We start from the raw sequence: 16,608 nt of genomic DNA, 5'->3' as shown, positions 1-16,608 counted from the left end.
ACAGGGGGCTGAAAGCAGGAAGTTTTAATGCAAAGTTTGTATAGGAGCCGTAAGATTCCTGAGACTCTTTCTCTCCTTGCAACTTCTTGTACATTCAAGGTAGGAGATTGGAGCAGCCCTTCTTGGAATAATGGAAGCAGACTAACCAGAGAAAAGATCTGTAGACACTGATTCTTAGGGGTCATTCAGCAACAACCAAAAAAATGAGCTTATATTCAGCCATTCTACTGTCAACAAGCCTTATAACTATATTCAAGAGCTTTCTCTTAGCATTTTATTATTTTACATTTAAATATGAACAGATTGCTGAGAATCAATAGGTGTTAAAGAGAGTCCAAAGCAAGTAAATAATCAAGTGCACAGGGCAGGGGCATTGAAAAGAAACAAATTATGTATAAAACAGAAAAAAATCTCTTAAAAAACCATAATAAATGTCCTTGGAGAAATGAAATAATACTGCCTCTACAATTCAAAGAGTGTCACACTAAAGATGTAATAGCTTAAAAAAAAAAAAAACTAACCAAAAGAAGATAAAATTAAGGAATTATTTTAGAAATCAGGATCAAAAGACAGAGATTGAAAATTGGGACGGAAATTAAAAAAAAAAAAGATCGTGTGAGTTTCCTAAGGATAGGAATATTGTCTATCTCATTTATCACAATGAGTTTAGCCCTTAGAACGATATTTGACATCTAGTGGGTACCCAGTAAATATTTGTTGAATGAGTGAATGAAATGAGCCTTTTAGGACATCCAGCATCTAGCTTAAAATTCTAGAAAGAGAATAGAGACAACAGGGTGTGGGAAATCCATCAAGGAACAAAAATACTAAAAACACACTAAAAAGATATTTCCTAGGACGAGGACTTATGGTCCCCAGCTGAAAACTGAAAGGGTTCACTAACTGTCTTAAAAAATTAATGAAAGATGATGAGGAAGCTGCTCAAAGTCGCATCACAGAGTAATCTCCGAACACCAAGGACGAAGTTCTAGAGAGCAAAAAGCAGGGAATGCACAAAGGATTAGGAATTAGAATGGCACTGAACTTCTTAACAGCAACATTGAAAGCTAGAAGATGATGAAAAATGCCCTCATAATTTAGAAGGAAAAAGATTTTCAACCCAAAATTCAACAGAGTCAAGTGTGAAGATTATAAATACATTTTTGGAGCTACAGGGTCTCAAAACATGGACCTTAAAGTTATATTTTCCTTAGGGAATCTACCATAGTGTTATGCATCAGCAAAAGAAGGTACTGAACCTCAAAAAAAAAATGTGGGTTTTGGGAGGCAGATTATACAACACAGGAGAATGAGATAAGGAATCCCACGGGGAGGGGTGTACAGCAGGCCCAGCGAAGAACAGTCTGGATTGAAGCAAGCACAGAGAAGATTGTAATAGAAAGACTTTTTTAGTTATACACCGAAATGGATAGTCATTGAATTGTTTGACCACATATAACAAATAATATGGAGATAAGCCATTTTGTCATATGGGCAAAATTAGCTAAACGTGTTTGGAAAACTAAACACGTGAAAAAGCAAGCAGTTATGCACTGTGGGAAACAGAAGATGGAACAAAAAAGGAGCAATCCCATGTCACGATTACGGTTACAATCATGTGAACACTGAATATCAATTTAACCAAAAATCTTTATGATGTGATACCTAAGTATATTAGGAGGTCATTGTAGGTGAGCGCGTGTGTGTGTGTGTGGGGTAATGTAAGAGAGCGTTATCCACATCTACTCTAAAAGTAAATTAGTGGATCCCCAGTGGGGTTTCCCAGGTGGCACAGTGGTAAAGAACCTGCCTGCCAATGCAGGAGACACAAGAGACTCGAGTTTGATCCCTGGGTCAGGAAGATCCCCTGGAGTAAGAAATGGCAACCTGCTCCAGTGTTCTTGCCTGGAAAATTCCATTGATGGAGGAGCCTGGCAGACTACAGTCCATGGGGTCCCAAAGAGTTGGACATGACTGAGAGACTGAGCACACACAGTTTCAAAAATGGTGGCATAAAGAGAATGCATAGTTCTCCTCTGAAGGAATCAAGTACAGAACTGTACAAGTTCAGAAGAACAGCTAGTAGAAAATAACTGAAATGAAGCAACGGTTTGAGAGATGTTCAGTTACCAAAAACCGCTACTGCTTTGGGCTAAAATGGCAAATTTGTGGCTTTTTTGCTTGAGGTCATTGCCATATTCCCCCTAGCCCCCGAACTTGGGTAGGAAAAAAAAAAAAAAACACAGCTTTATTATTTATAGGTGGTTAAAGACTTGGTTCAGGGTAGGCAAAGGAGAAAGTAGAAATTTAAGAGGGGATATTTTGAAAGCAAGAGTGTCCTGGAAGGGCTGAGCTAATAACGTCTTAGCATAGCTCTGACTGATTGCTAAACTCTACATATATACAATAGATGACAGGGAGTCCATTAGGAACTGAAAGCTTGGAGAGACCTGAAAATTTGTTGTGCCTTTGGTTCATTCCTCAGTCCATATACAATTTGGGTAGCAGAAGGTGGAAGCCTTAGTGGTTTGAAGTATTTGAGAAGAACCTTGCCCTAGATTTGCTGATAGCCAAACTATGCAGAGATAGCAAATATTCTCTAGGGAGTCAGGCTAAGCAAAAGATGACTGCGCATAGATACAGTGACTGCATACTGTGGGAAGGCATATTTCGTGGTTTTTTTTAGTCCAAGCTTATTAATTGACCTATAAACCAACAACCCTTCAAAGAATAAAAGAAAATCCAGAATTACTACAGTGTATTACAATAATATCTTACTTCCTTCCAGAAATTATTAGCCATGCAAAGAAAGAGACAGGAGTGGTTCATACTCTAGGAAAAAGCAGGACTCAGCGGATGCTGAGGAAGCACAAATATTAAATTAGCAGACAAAGATGTCGAAGTAATTAATTATAAATATGGCAAAGAATTAAAAAGACAAATTAATAGCAAGTCTCAACAAATTAGAAACTTCAGAGAAACACCCAGTTGGTAATTACAGAGCTGAAAAGTATAGTAACTAAAGGAAACTTCACTGGATTAACTAAAACCTCATATTTGAGATGATAGAAACAAACAAACAAAAATTGTTGAAGATAGTGAAAGTGTGAGTCGCTCAGTTGTGTCCAACTCTTTGTGAACCCATGAACTGTAGCCCGCCAGGCTCCTCTGTACATGGAATTCTCCAGGTAAGAATACTGGAGTGGGGTGCCATTCCCTTTTCCAGCGGATCTTCCCGACCCAGGGATCGAACCCAGGTCTCCTGCACTGCAGGCAGACTCTTTACTATCTGAGCTACCAGGGAAGATAGGTGAATAGAAATTAATCAATCCAAAGAACAGACAGGAATAAAGTCTCAAAATGAAGAGAATGTCAGTTTTGTGGAACGATGTTAAGTGTCTGAGTAAACGTGTAAGTGGAACTTTAGAAGGTAGGGAGAAAAAGCATCAGGGAAAGAATGGGTGAACTGTTGTCAAATCTGGTGAAATATTTTAACTTTTGGATCCAACAACTGCAGTGAATCTCAAGTAGGATATACACGAAGAACATTTCACCCAGGCATATTGTAGTCAAACTGAAAAAAGCAAGAGATGAAGAGAGAATCTTGAAAGGAACAAGAGAAAACAAAACATCACATCGTAGGGATTTCATTAAGAATTAAGGCCAACTTCTTAAAGAAGTAATGATAGCCAAAAAGACACTAGAAGACAGCCAAAGGACCCTGTGAGATATTCAAAATATTGGGGGAGAAAATAGTAACACCTCTCAATTAGTAATTCTATATCCAGTAAAACACTGCCTCAAAACTGAAGGTAAAACAAGGACATTTTTTATGAATAGGTGGAAATAATGCATTACTAGCAGACAAGTAAGGAAGGTTCTTCAGGCTGAAGTGAAAGATAAGCGGATGCTAATTGGAATCCACAGGAAGGAATGAAGAGCAAGATAAATGGAAAAGATGTAGGTTACTTACCACAAAAGCATACTCAACAGAGGTTAGCATAAAATTAAAAACCATCTTTTCCGTGCATTTGCCAGTGCTCTAAAATTAGAACTTCTGATATCGAAGACTACACAAAGTGAGAATCTAACAGGGGACTGCACAAAAATAGGAGACCCGGAATGACTATATGGCACAGTGAAGGCAAGTCACACGTGAATACAAGCCTGTGAAATTACCCACAAATATCAATCCTTTGAAACTTTAGGAATTTCAGATCTTGAACGTGGTTAGTCTGCTTTGAGCTAGACATAATGCCATGGGCCTGGGAAAATCAATTGCAAGTCATCTCTGGAGGAAAATACCTCATTGTGAAACTTATATTATTCCCACAAAGAATTTGTCAAGTACAGTGTTTACCATACAACCAAACATAAATAGGCCCAGAAGTAAACTAGACTTGTATCAGTGAGAACTAACAAAAACAGCAAACAATAGAAACAGACACCTGTTACTGAAATTATCAGATATAAACTATAAAACGACTATGCTTCCTGTATTTAACAGCACAAAAGACAGGTTTGAAATCATCAAAGGGTAAAGGCAACTAAAACAGTAGGCATATTTGGAGAAGATCTGCAACAGAATTTCTTAAAAATATAATTGAAATTTAAAACTCAGTGGGTAGCTTAACAGCAGAATAGGCACAGCATGGAGGAAGAATTAATGAACAGAAGATGGATGAGAAGAATAATCTGTAATTCAGCATAGAGAGACAAGAAGGTAAAAAATACAGCAAAAAAGGGTAAGAGACATAAAACGCAGAGGAGATCTAATGCATGTTTGATCGTGCTTCTAGAAGGAAGACATAGACTAGAGCATAGTATTTGCAGAGAGAATTGCTGAAGATTTTGCAAAAGCGACGAAGAACTACAATTTGTGTCTGAAGTCCAGTGAATTCTAAGTGTATGAGGCCCAAGTGAGAGAAATACATAGAAGCATATAGTTAGATACATCACAGTGATACTGAGGGAAAATTAAAAAAAAAAAAAAGGAAAATGAAAAATTTTAAAGTAACCAGGGAAAAAGACATTACCTTCAAAGGAACAGCAGAAATAGAGATCTGAAGACAGGCAAATGATAGTGTGCACAAAGGTTAAAAACTGTTAACCTGGGATTTTATATCAGGAGAACATGTCCTGATATGAAAGAGTCCAGACAAAGATAAATATATTCTCTGTCGAGCAAAAACTAGGATAATTCAATTCTAGTGATTTGGTTTCTTATGAAAAGAAAAGTTACCAGTATATTAAGTAAAAGAAATGATTCCAGAAAGAGGGTCTAAGTTTATGAAGGACTGGCAAAGAAAGTGGTCGATATGTTGGTGACACCAAGTGAATGTTAATTGTGTAAATTAGTATTACCTTGTGGGATTAAAATTGTGGAATTAAACTATAGTTTCAACAACAACTGGGACAAAAAAGATCACTGTAGAATGTTAAAAAGTTCAATTCTGCATCTAATAGCATGATTTTAAATAGTAAAGTGAAAAATTAAACTTCAAGGGGAAATACATAAAGTCATCATAATGATTCAAAAACAATACTTTTTCTTTTGCCTTTTTCTGTGTGTTGCATTGAGCAGTTGTAAACGTTTACAGAAGATCTACAAGGAACAGTTTTTCATCTTATTAAAACAATTAAAAATTTGTTGGCACACCACTTTTAATGACTATTAAATTCTCTTCCTGAAATATATAGATGTCTATTTAATTCAACCATCCTCAATTTTTAGAAATTTAATTTTGCAGTATTTTCTATTAATATTATTGTAAGCACCTTAATCAGAGAAGGCAATGGCACCCCACTCCAGTACTCTTGCCTGGAAAATCCCATGGACAGAGGAGCCTGGTAGGCTGCAGTCCATGGGGTTGCAAAGGGTCGGACACGACTGAGCGACTTCACTTTCACTTTTCACTTTCATGCATTGGAGAAGGAAATGGCAACCCACTCCAGTGTTCTTGCCTGGAGAATCCCAGGGACGGGGGAGCCCAGTGTGCTGCCATCTATGGGGTCGCACAGAGCCGGACACGACTGAAGCGACTTAGCAGCAGCAGCAGCAAGCACCTTAATAGATAAACATTTACAGATATCTATGAGTATTTCTTTGAGATAAGGCATTTAATTATGGTGTCAAAATGTATGTATATATTTTTTTCACTTTGATTTTCTCAACCAATTCTCAGCCAAAATGTATATATATTTTTAATGCCTTCACCAAGTGGCTTTCCAAAAATCTGTTATTTGCAATCCTGACAGCAGAAGGAGAATAAGTGTAACCATTTCTCCATATCATCATTGCTGCTACAATTTATCTTTCAAAAATATTTTTTATTGATACTAAAAGTATTTCATTTTAATTTCCATTTCATCACTAGTGAGTGAACATTTTTCATGGATTTTTAAAAAAAAATCAAAAATGGTTATGTTTATGTTCATTTCTGTTAAACATTTAAATTTTTCTGTAGACGAGGTAATCCGATAACCAGATTTGGTAAAAATTGGATATTAATACACTCATTGAGATTCTGGGTAAGTAATAACGTGAGGTTCACAGCTTCTGTGCTTGGGCTTTAGAATACTATGATTAAAGAGGCTTTTTCAGTGGCTACTCTACAGAAATGAGGAAATCAAAAGACTGAGTTTCAGATGAGTGGGCTGTGGTTGTGATGTGCCTAGTTTTCATAACCATGCATATTTGTGAACACAGTCTTGCTGCACCAGACTCATCCAGGGTGTGCTCTTCTGAAACAACACTGAGCTATCTGAAGTCTCAGCGCTGTCATTTTATAGTTTCATCAGTCTCTGTCTTCCGAAGTTAAGTTGCTTTTAGAAAAGTTTTACTGAATGCTCGTTGTACCAGTATATCAGATATTTAGTTTGAAATGTCATAATTTGAGACCAACATGCCCACAATAGAAATACTAATTGTGGAGCTTTTTGATATTCTTCTTTTTTGTTTCTAGAAACCACTAAGTTTTATATGACGGAGATAATTATTCTGCCATCTGAAAGAAATTTTCCCATCATACCAAGGTACAAATAGCAAATTGTTTGTTCTGTAATTTCACATGTAAAGAAAGATGGGGACGATTGATTATTTAGGAATTCATTTTTATTTATACGCCTGTTTGCTTGGAAAGGAAAATTGAAAGCCTTTGGAAGGGCTTTTCGGTAGGAGAATGAAACCACAGATAGGAAAGATTTGAAGATTTATTTATGGTTTGCTTACAAAATGATTTAAGCAACTGTGCTCTTATAAATCTAGTTCTGAAATTTTTTTGTGCTTTTTTCTACGTGCTAGATATCCAAGGTCTTATAATCATCCACTGGTTTTTGAGTAATTATTTCTGGTTTTAATTTAACTTATTTGCAACGTGAGTTAGTTTTCAAATGACTTCTGTGTTTTTTAAAAGAATATTGCCTACCCACTGAATTCATTAGTATTGCTTTTCTTTGAATCTTTTTAGTTTTGCAAACAAACGTTAACTGTAGTGTGTCTTTCAGTTCATTTATTGATGTCTAAAAATTATGGCCCTCTGACTATAACCTTGAACTGCATCTTCTTATAAATACTTTGATTATACGTCTCAGATCTGACACTCTGAGGGGAAGCAAATAGAAAACATTGGAGATAATACTGTCTAATGTTTGGAAGGAAATTTCTCATCTTCTTTTTATAACTTAGTTAGTCACTGTTTAATTTACCACAGCTCAAATGGAATATTGACTAATCTAACAGTGTATTTTTTTAATTTCATGGAGGAAATACTTAGGTTAGGCTTCCCTGGCGACTCAGATGGTAAGGAATCTGCCTGCAATGCAGGAGACCTGGGTTCAATTCCTGGGTCAGGAAGATCCCCTGGAGAAGGGAATGGCTACCCACTCCAGTATTGCCTAGAGAATCCCATGGACAGAGTAGCCTGGCAGGCTACAGTCCACGGGGTCACAAAGAGTCAGACACGACTGAGCAAGTAATACTTTTTACTTTTCACGTAGATAGGTTGGGGTGGAAAAGGTATTAATGACTGAAGAATAGGTTATAGAAAGACTGGCTCAGGAACTTCGCTGGTGGTGCAGTGATTAGGACTCCATGCTTCTACTGCAGGGAACATGGGTTCCATCCCTGTTTGCGGAACTAAGATCTCACCAAGACTGGCACAAACACCAAATACATTAAAAATAGATTAAAATTAGCACAGGTTGTGAGGGAATGGGCAGCATACAGAAAAATCTGGTATGCAGCCACCTCTGCCTCTTGGGTACCCTGTGGGTATTTGGGGGTCTTATTGTTAGTTATTATGAGACCCTCATTATGAAAACTGGTTTCTCTTCAAACAGGTCTCAGTTTGTACAGAGCATTATCGCCCAGTGTATGGTGGAGCTCTCCTCTGCTAGAAGCACTTTTAGATTCACTATTCAAGGTCACGATGACAAAGTATACATTCTGGTAAGAAGTGATCTTAGCCCAGTTTTTTGTAGCCTAGCAGTTCAGGGTCTCAGAAATTCTTTGGATTTTGTTATTCTTAATTCTCAGGTCTAGAAAATAAGTGATCAAAAATTAAAATTTTAATGTCAGCTTAATTCACAAATCAAGCACCTTTAATTGAATAACAAATGATTTACCTGCCACTGTGTAGAAATCCCATGGACAGAGGAGCCTGGTGGGCTGTGGTCATGGGGTCGCAAAAAAAGGTGGACATAACTTAGCGACTAAACAACAGTAATGTTCTAGTACCAGGAATTCACAGAGAAATAAAACCTAATTCCTGTTCTGGAGAAGCTCATGCCACAAATAGAGTTTTTCTGCTTTCAGGTTTTAATGGCTTTGTCAGTGTAATACCATTCTCATTTTCACTTTTTACCTCTTTATTTGATGCTGTTCTGTTTAAAATATGTTCTATTGATCCTGCTTTTGTTTTATCATTTCGTGTGTGTGTGTGTGTGTGTGTGGTAAGAACACCTAACATAATCTACCCTCTTTACAGATTTTTATATTATAAAAATATGATTTGATATGTTGATTATAGGCACAATGTTGTATAGCAAGTCTCTGGAACTTAGTCATCTTTCCCAACTAAAACCTTATACCCTTTGATTAGCTGTTTCTCCCTCCCTCCAGCACCTGGCAACCAGCATTCTACTCTCTACCTCTGTGAGTTAGACTGTTTTAAATTCTTCATGTAAATGGAATCATGCAGTATTATCCTGCTGTGTCTTATTTTATTTATCATGATGTCCTCAAGCTTCATCTGTATTGCCACGTATTACAAGATTTCCTTCTTGTTAAAGGCTAATATTCCACTGGGTGTGCATGCCACATTTTCTCAATCCATACACCGTTGGTGGGCATTTACACTGCGTCTTGGCTGCTCTCAACAGTGCTGCAGTGAAGATGGACGTGCAGAGGTCTCTTCACGATCCTGATTGCAACACTCTGATGTTTGAGAAGCAGTGGCAAATTTTGGAGAAGAAGCTCCACAGATAGCAGAACCATCCCCTACATAAACCACAGGCGTCTAATACTAAACTGCAGAAAAGAGTTTAGGACATTATGTAAAAATCCAAGTCGGAGGGCCCAAGTCTCTTGTCTGCCTCCACATCAGTTTTATTCAACCAGTAAACATATATTGAGCACTTCTTATTTGAAAGACATTGTCCTAGGTGCTCAGGATAGAACAAAAATGCCTTCAAGGACCTCACACGCTAATACGGGAGCATGGTAGCTAAAAGGAGGGAGGGAATTGAAGTTGTTACTTGATACTGCTTTGTGACTGACGGTCCATCACAGGGACTTCATGCTTTTCTAATTCCAGATAATTTTTATTCAAAGTTAAAATATTTTCTAAGTAAGAGTGACACTAAGTATACCTCTTAGTCATAGTCTGAAATCACCTTTAATTTTCTTTTTTTTTTTTTTCCCACCATTTTTTTTCCTTTGGCCCCACCTCGAGTCTTGTAGGATCTTAGTCCCCCAACCAGAGATCATGCCCCTGCAGTGGAAGCACAGAGTCCTAAGCACTGGACCGCCAGGGAATTCCCTCAATTTTCTTTTCATCTTTTCAAGTTGAAAATCAGGAGTAGAGTTTTTTTTTTTTTAACTTACTACTAGTGTATATTTAAGTTAAATTTTTTTTCGTTTTTATAAAAGTAATACATTCTTGAAATACATTCTCACAACATGAAGAACATAAAAGAAGCGCTTCTTCCTTCCGTTTTGTCCCCTCTTCTGCCCTGCTGTGTCATACCATCCAGAGGTAATCATTAACAGTCCATTTCCCCCTGTTTATGATTGTATGTAATACACCCACAAGTATTTGTAAAAATAACACAATGGTGTGATTAGCATCATTCTTTAACGTGTGTACTTCACTCAACCATGTATCATGAGTTCTGTTTCTTGTTAGTGTAAATGTGGACTCTTATTAATGATTAGAATTAAAGTGTATGGCTGGTAAAGACAGTGCTTCAGGGAAAATCATCTTTGCATGTGTAGTTTAGTCCGTTAGAAACAGATTTTTCTCATCACTCTTGGAACTTGTGTATTTTAAACTCTGAAAATTATTGCCTCCAAAAAGTTGGACTAATTTATCTTTTACAAACCTCCTTTACCTGCCTCTTGAGAAACCTATATGCAGGTCAGGAAGCAACAGTTAGAACTGGACATGGAACAACAGACTGGTTCCAAATAGGAAAAGGAGTACCTCAAGGCTGTACATTGTCACCCTGCTTATTTAACTTCTATGCAGAGTACATCATGAGAAACGCTGGGATGGAAGAAGCACAAGCTGGAATGAAGATTGCCGGGAGAAATATCAATCACCTCAGATATGCAGATGACACCACCCTTATGGCAGAAAGTGAAGAGGAACTAAAAAGCCTCTTGATGAAAGTGAAAGAGGAGAGTGAAAAACTTGGCTTAAAGCTCAACATTCAGAAAATGAAGATCATGGCACCTGGTCCCATCACTTCATGGGAAATAGATGGGGAAACAGTGGAAACAGTGTCAGACTTTATTTTGGGGGGCTCCAAAATCACTGCAGATGGTAACTGCAGCCATGAAATTAAAAGACACTTACTCCTTGGAAGGAAAGACATGACCAACCTAGATAGCATATTAAAAAGCAGAGACATTACTTTTCCAACAAAGGTCCATCTAGTCAAGGCTATGGTTTTCCAGTGGTCATGTATGGATGTGAGAGTTGGACTGTGAAGAAAGCCGAGCGCCAAAGAATTGATGCTTTTGAAGTATGGTGTTGGAGAAGACTCTTGAGAGTCCCTTGGACTGCAAGGAGATCCAACCAGTCCATTCTGAAGGAGATCAGCCCCGGGATTTCTTTGGAGGGAATGATGCTGAAGCTGAAACTCCAGTACTTTGGCCACCTCATGTGAAGAGTTGACTCACTGGAAAAGACTGATGCTGGGAGGGATTGGGGGCAGGAGGAGAAGGGGATGACAGAGGATGATATGGCTGGATGGCATCACTGACTCGATGGACATGAGTCTGAGTGAACTCCGGGAGTTGGTGATGGATAGGGAGGCCTGGAGTGCTGCGATTCATGGAGTCACGAAGAGTCGGACACAACTGAGCGACTGAACTGAACTTACCCTCTATAGACACTCTTGGTACCCCACCCAGGTCCCCTCTCCTTGGCTTGTCCCCCATTTCCCAGGGATGAGAGTTGCCTGCTCACGGCTCACAGCCGCCCTCGTTCAGAGACATGTCCTGTCTGGACAGATGTAGCCTGGCCTGGGGAGTTTCTTGTCCTCTCTCAGCGCCACCCCTGTCCTGCTCAGCCTACTGCCTATGGCTTGAACCTGGGCTACAAAACCTGCCATCTCCTGTCTCAAAATGGGACTGATTCTGTAGGTGGGATTCAGGTTCCAGGGGCTCCCTGTGAGATTAGGTTGAGTCCACATTACTGGCCAACTCCTTCCCCTGCCTTCTCTTTCCCTCCCACCCTTTTTCCTGAGAGTAAATCCTCGACTAATCAACTGAATCCAAATCCAGAAGCATTCTCCCAGAAGCAGTGTGTGGGAAGACCTGCTCCAAACCCTTCTTCTGAGCTCAGTGCTGTCAGTCTTTTTGTATTTACCAATCTGATAAGTGCAAAGGAGTGGCACAAAAATTTTGTATTTCCTTATTACTAGTTAGAGTGACATTTTAATATATTTATCACTTATTTCTTACTTTTGATTCTTTTCTTATTCCTCACCTATATCTCTCTTGGTCTGTTTTTCCCACTTACTGATTGCTGCTGCTGCTAAGTTGCTTCAGTCATGTCCGACTCTGTGAGACCCCATAGACGGCAGCCCACCAGGCTCCCCTGTCCCTGGGATTCTCCAGGCAAGAACACTGGAGTGGGTTGCCATGTCCTTCTCCAATGCCGGAAAGTGAAAAGTGAAAGTGAAGTTGCTTAGTCGTGTCCGACTCTTAGCGACCCCATGGACTGCAGCCTACCAGGCTCTTCCGTCCATGGGATTTTCCAGGCAAGAGTACTGGAGTGGGGTGCCATTGCCTTCTGATTGCTAGGAGCTCTGTAAATTGTGGATAAGAACTTTGTGTTACGTATTTTCTCCTAATCAATTGTCTTTAGAAACTATGTTATCAGCAACTCTATAAACGTACTTTGAAAGACTTACCCTACTTCAAAGTTGCATACATGATTTTTCAATTTTTTTTTGGTGTTTTATAGTTTTATCTTCTTTTAAAATAGTTTTTTGTTTTTTTCTCTTTTGAGTGGTGATACGAGATACGGATAGGATTTCCCTGGTGGCTCAGACAGTAAAGCATCTGCCTACGATGTGGGAGACCCAGGTTTGATCCCTGGGTCAAGAAGGTCCTCTGGTGAAGGAAATGACAACCCACTCCAGTATTCTTGCCTGGAAAATCCCATGGACAAAGGAGCCTTGTAGGCTACAGTCCATGGGGTCGCAAAGAGTCGGACACGACTAAGCGACTTCACTTACTCACTTACGAGATATGGATGGGGTGGGGATAATTCTTTCTTTTTTTTTTTTAATACGCTTATGCTTAAGACTTTTCTCTTCATTTCTTTAGCTATGGCTTTTAAACTCAGACAGTTTGGTGATTGAATCTTTGGGACAGTCCACAAGTATCCAGAAATTCCCTGTGTTGGAAGATGTATTGAAGGCCGATGCCAGTTCCGCCTGGAATGCAGTCAAGGTCCTCTACCAGCCATGCATCAAAAGCCGGAACGCAGAGTAAGTGATGCTTTTGCATGTTCCCTCCATATCGTGTTTTCCTTTCTGCTGCCATGTTCGAATTAAGAAATTAAGGAATTCAATGGGACTGTGCCACTTCCCTACTGGATGCTGCTAGCAATCATATTGCTACATACTGTGCTTTCAAAATAGATTGAATCATTATAGATTATTTATGCTAATGTGCAGAAAGCTTACTTTTACTGAAAATAATTGGCCCCCCTTTTTTTGGTAATCTCAGCTGTCTGTGCATATGGCTGCAGTACTCAATCAGGCTTCGACAGCTATGAATATTTCCTGATAAATGCTTTCCAGGCATTCGGGATACAGTCGTGAGCAAAACGCAGTGCCTGTTTCCTAGGGTTGTCATTCTCACAGGGGGAAGGCAGACCGTAAACAAAACAGACAAAACATCAAAGACTGATACAGCTCTTACTGTAAGTGAGGTGCTCATCTGAGGGCTCCTAGCTCATTCGAAGCCTAACAGTAATCCTGTGGACATATCAGTTCAGTCCAGTCGCTCAGTCATGTCCGACTCTTTGTGACCCAGTGGACTGCAGCACGCCAGGCTTCCTTGTCCATCACTAACTCCTGGAGCTTGCTCAAACTCAGGTCCATCGAGTCAGTGATGCCATCCAACCCTCTCATCCTCTGCTGTCCCCTTCTCCTCCTGCCTTCATCTTCCCCAGCATCAGGGTCTTTGCCAGTGAGTATATGTATCAGCCCGTGTTAAAGACAAGGACACTGAGACACAGGCATTAAGTTACTCTAGTGAACTATAAAGCAAGTTAAGATAGATGGGGAGAGGAGGTGTGGGTGTAGGAGGTTGGCATTTTATACTAAAAAGTCTTCCTCAGATAAAATGACATTTAAGTGGAAAACGTGAAGGCAGTGAGGGGAGTGAACCGTCTCTGAGGAAGAGCATTCCTGGCAGAGGGAACAGAAAATGTTCTTATTTGAACAGATTGGAAGCTTATACTTGTCCTGTACTCGCTGATGGGTTTGATCAAATTTGTACCAAGAACAGAAAGATCCCAGTCTTCTGGGAAGTAAGAAATTCTTAAAAATTATTGCTTGTCTTTTCTTTGAATTATACAAGCAGTACAAGTCATAAAATATTCAAACAGTAGAGGCTTACATAAAGTAAAATATGAAGGTTCTCCATCATGTCCCTCTTTAGAAGAAAAAAGTATGTTCTGTATTTTTCCACTTTGTTTTTTCTTTTTTGCATCTTGAATGATACATGTGTATTTTTTCACACTTACAACAACACTGTGTCTTGGAGATTCTTTCCATGTCAGTGCTTGGCACTTTATGAAATGAATGTACTGTAAGTATTTAACCATATTTCTCTTGATAATATTACATTTTTGCTGCTTTAAGTAGTATTGCACTGTGTGTGTTGTACATTTGTTTTGTGATTATGTATAGTTTTTATGAGGTATTTCTAAAAGTAGAATTACCAAGTCAAAGAGTATGACTTTTAAAACTTTGATGGTAATATCAGATTATTTTGCAAAAAGACATTGCAAGCTTGTCCTCCCACATAAAGTTTCTATAAATATCCTTTTCTCTATACCCACACCCAAGCTGCCACATAGATTTTATTTTTGCCCATCTGATGCCAGTCTAAATGAAACAGACAGTTGACTATCCTTGTGTTTTATTGAGGCATGATCAGAGAATATGGCTTATGTATTTGATGCCTTGGGGACTTTGGTGAGGAATGTGTGTGTATATTTTTGTTGCTATTTAGTACTTCAGTTGTGTCCGACTCTTTTGCGACCCCGCGGATTGTAGTGGGCTCCTCTGTCCATAGGATTTCCCAGGCAGGAATGCTGGAGTGGGCTGTCATTTCCTTTTCCAGAGGATCTTCCTGCCCCGGGGATGGAACCAGAGTTTCCTGCATGGCAAGCGGATTCTTTACCACTGAGCTAGCGAGGGAGCCGCACGCGTGTGTGGGCGCCCGTGTGTGTGTGTGTGTGTGTGTGTCTGTGTGCGTGTGTGTGTGTGTACCTTTCTATGTTTAGGTTTATATAGTCAAGTGTATTACAACTTTTTAATTCACCCTTTTTATTTATTTGAAACGTGGCTCTTTTGAGAAGGGCATGTTAAATCTCACTATGGTTATGGAAAAGTCATTTTCTTCTGGCTTTGATGCCTTTTTCTGCGTTACATGTGTTGAAGCTACGTAATTATGTACGTAAAAGGTTTGTGCCGTAACAACTTGACTGATTGCATGTTTTATCAGTAAGGTTTTTCTCTCCTTTCACTTCATACTCTTTTTCTTTAATTCTGGTTTGCCTGATGTTGTTATCGCTATATTTACTTTCTTTTTTAAAAAATTATTGATTTGTTATCTTGTTTTTCATTTCTTTTCAGCTGTCCCATGTTATCTTAGGTCTATATCTTGTTAACATATACCTGGTAAGCAGCATGTAGCTGGATATTTCAAAACTGCAGTGTGACAATCTGTTTATTTTAATAGTGAACTTAATTAATTCTTGTTTACTGTGATCACTGATGTAGTTGAACTTAGTCTGCTTTTACATTGGTGGCCTTCTCTGTGTCATTGCTTTCCTTTGATGATTTGAAAGTAAAAAATGTCTATTTAAAAATGTTTTTTAGTGGTTAACATTAAATTCTTATTATATATCCTTAAACTTATTTTTAACATTGGCTATCAATACCTATATCTATTTAGTATCCACTCTCTTTACCAAAATAAGAAACTACTGGTAAAAAAAATTTTTTTTTTGTATATTCTTATCCATTAGGTTTATCACAGTGTATTGAATATAGTTCTCTGTGCTGTACAGTAGGACTTTGTTACCTGCTAATTACAAGCTCCCAGTTCTCCCCTCCCCCACTCTCTTTCTTAACAAGGCTTCCCGTTCAGTCTCTCCCTCCTAAGACACTTTCTCTCCTTTGTTGAGATCATTTATGATTCTGGATTCTGATGATGAAGGTTTCTGCTTCTTTTTTAAAAAAATATTTAATTAATTAATTAATTAATTTGGCTGCATCAGGTCTTCATCGTGGAGCTTAATTGCTCCATGCCATGTGGGATCTTAGTTCCTCAACCAGGGATGGAACCCATGTCCCCAGGGCAAGGCAGACTCTTAAGCACTGGACCGCTAGGGAAGTGCCATGGTTGTTTCTTCTTAGGGAAGTTTCGAGCCAAAGCTCTACCCCATTTGCTTACTTCTTACTTGTACTCCTGCATAATGACTATAAATGGTTTAATATTTTTATTGTATAAGTGTGTTACCATAAAGGAGAAGGCAATGGCACCCCACTCTAGTACTCTTGCCTGGAAAATCCCATGGACAGAGGAGCTTGGTAGGCTGCAGTCCATGGGGTCACTAAGAGTCGGACATGAAA

General features: G+C 38.9%; 1 protein-coding gene across 4 annotated transcripts in view; it reads left to right on the top strand.

Moving 5' to 3' along the window:
• The window catches only part of UBE3D (ubiquitin protein ligase E3D), a 329,217-nt gene that overhangs the window by 37,171 nt on the left and 275,438 nt on the right, over positions 1-16,608 (top strand). For 3 of the 4 annotated variants that reach the window (XM_042253172.2, XM_004011125.5, XM_042253173.2), the window contains exons 6-8: positions 6,966-7,035; positions 8,341-8,449; positions 13,061-13,224. In XM_042253172.2, coding sequence (XP_042109106.1) covers positions 6,966-7,035; positions 8,341-8,449; positions 13,061-13,224 — 343 coding nt within the window. The remainder of the gene's footprint in view (positions 1-6,965; positions 7,036-8,340; positions 8,450-13,060; positions 13,225-16,608) is intronic. The other variant, XM_060419386.1, reaches the window with a different exon arrangement.

This window comes from Ovis aries, chromosome 8, assembly GCF_016772045.2.
Source record: "Ovis aries strain OAR_USU_Benz2616 breed Rambouillet chromosome 8, ARS-UI_Ramb_v3.0, whole genome shotgun sequence".
Classification (NCBI taxonomy): domain Eukaryota; kingdom Metazoa; phylum Chordata; class Mammalia; order Artiodactyla; family Bovidae; genus Ovis; species Ovis aries.
Note: the sequence above shows the minus strand (reverse complement) of the source record. Positions and strands in the feature narration are given on the sequence as shown.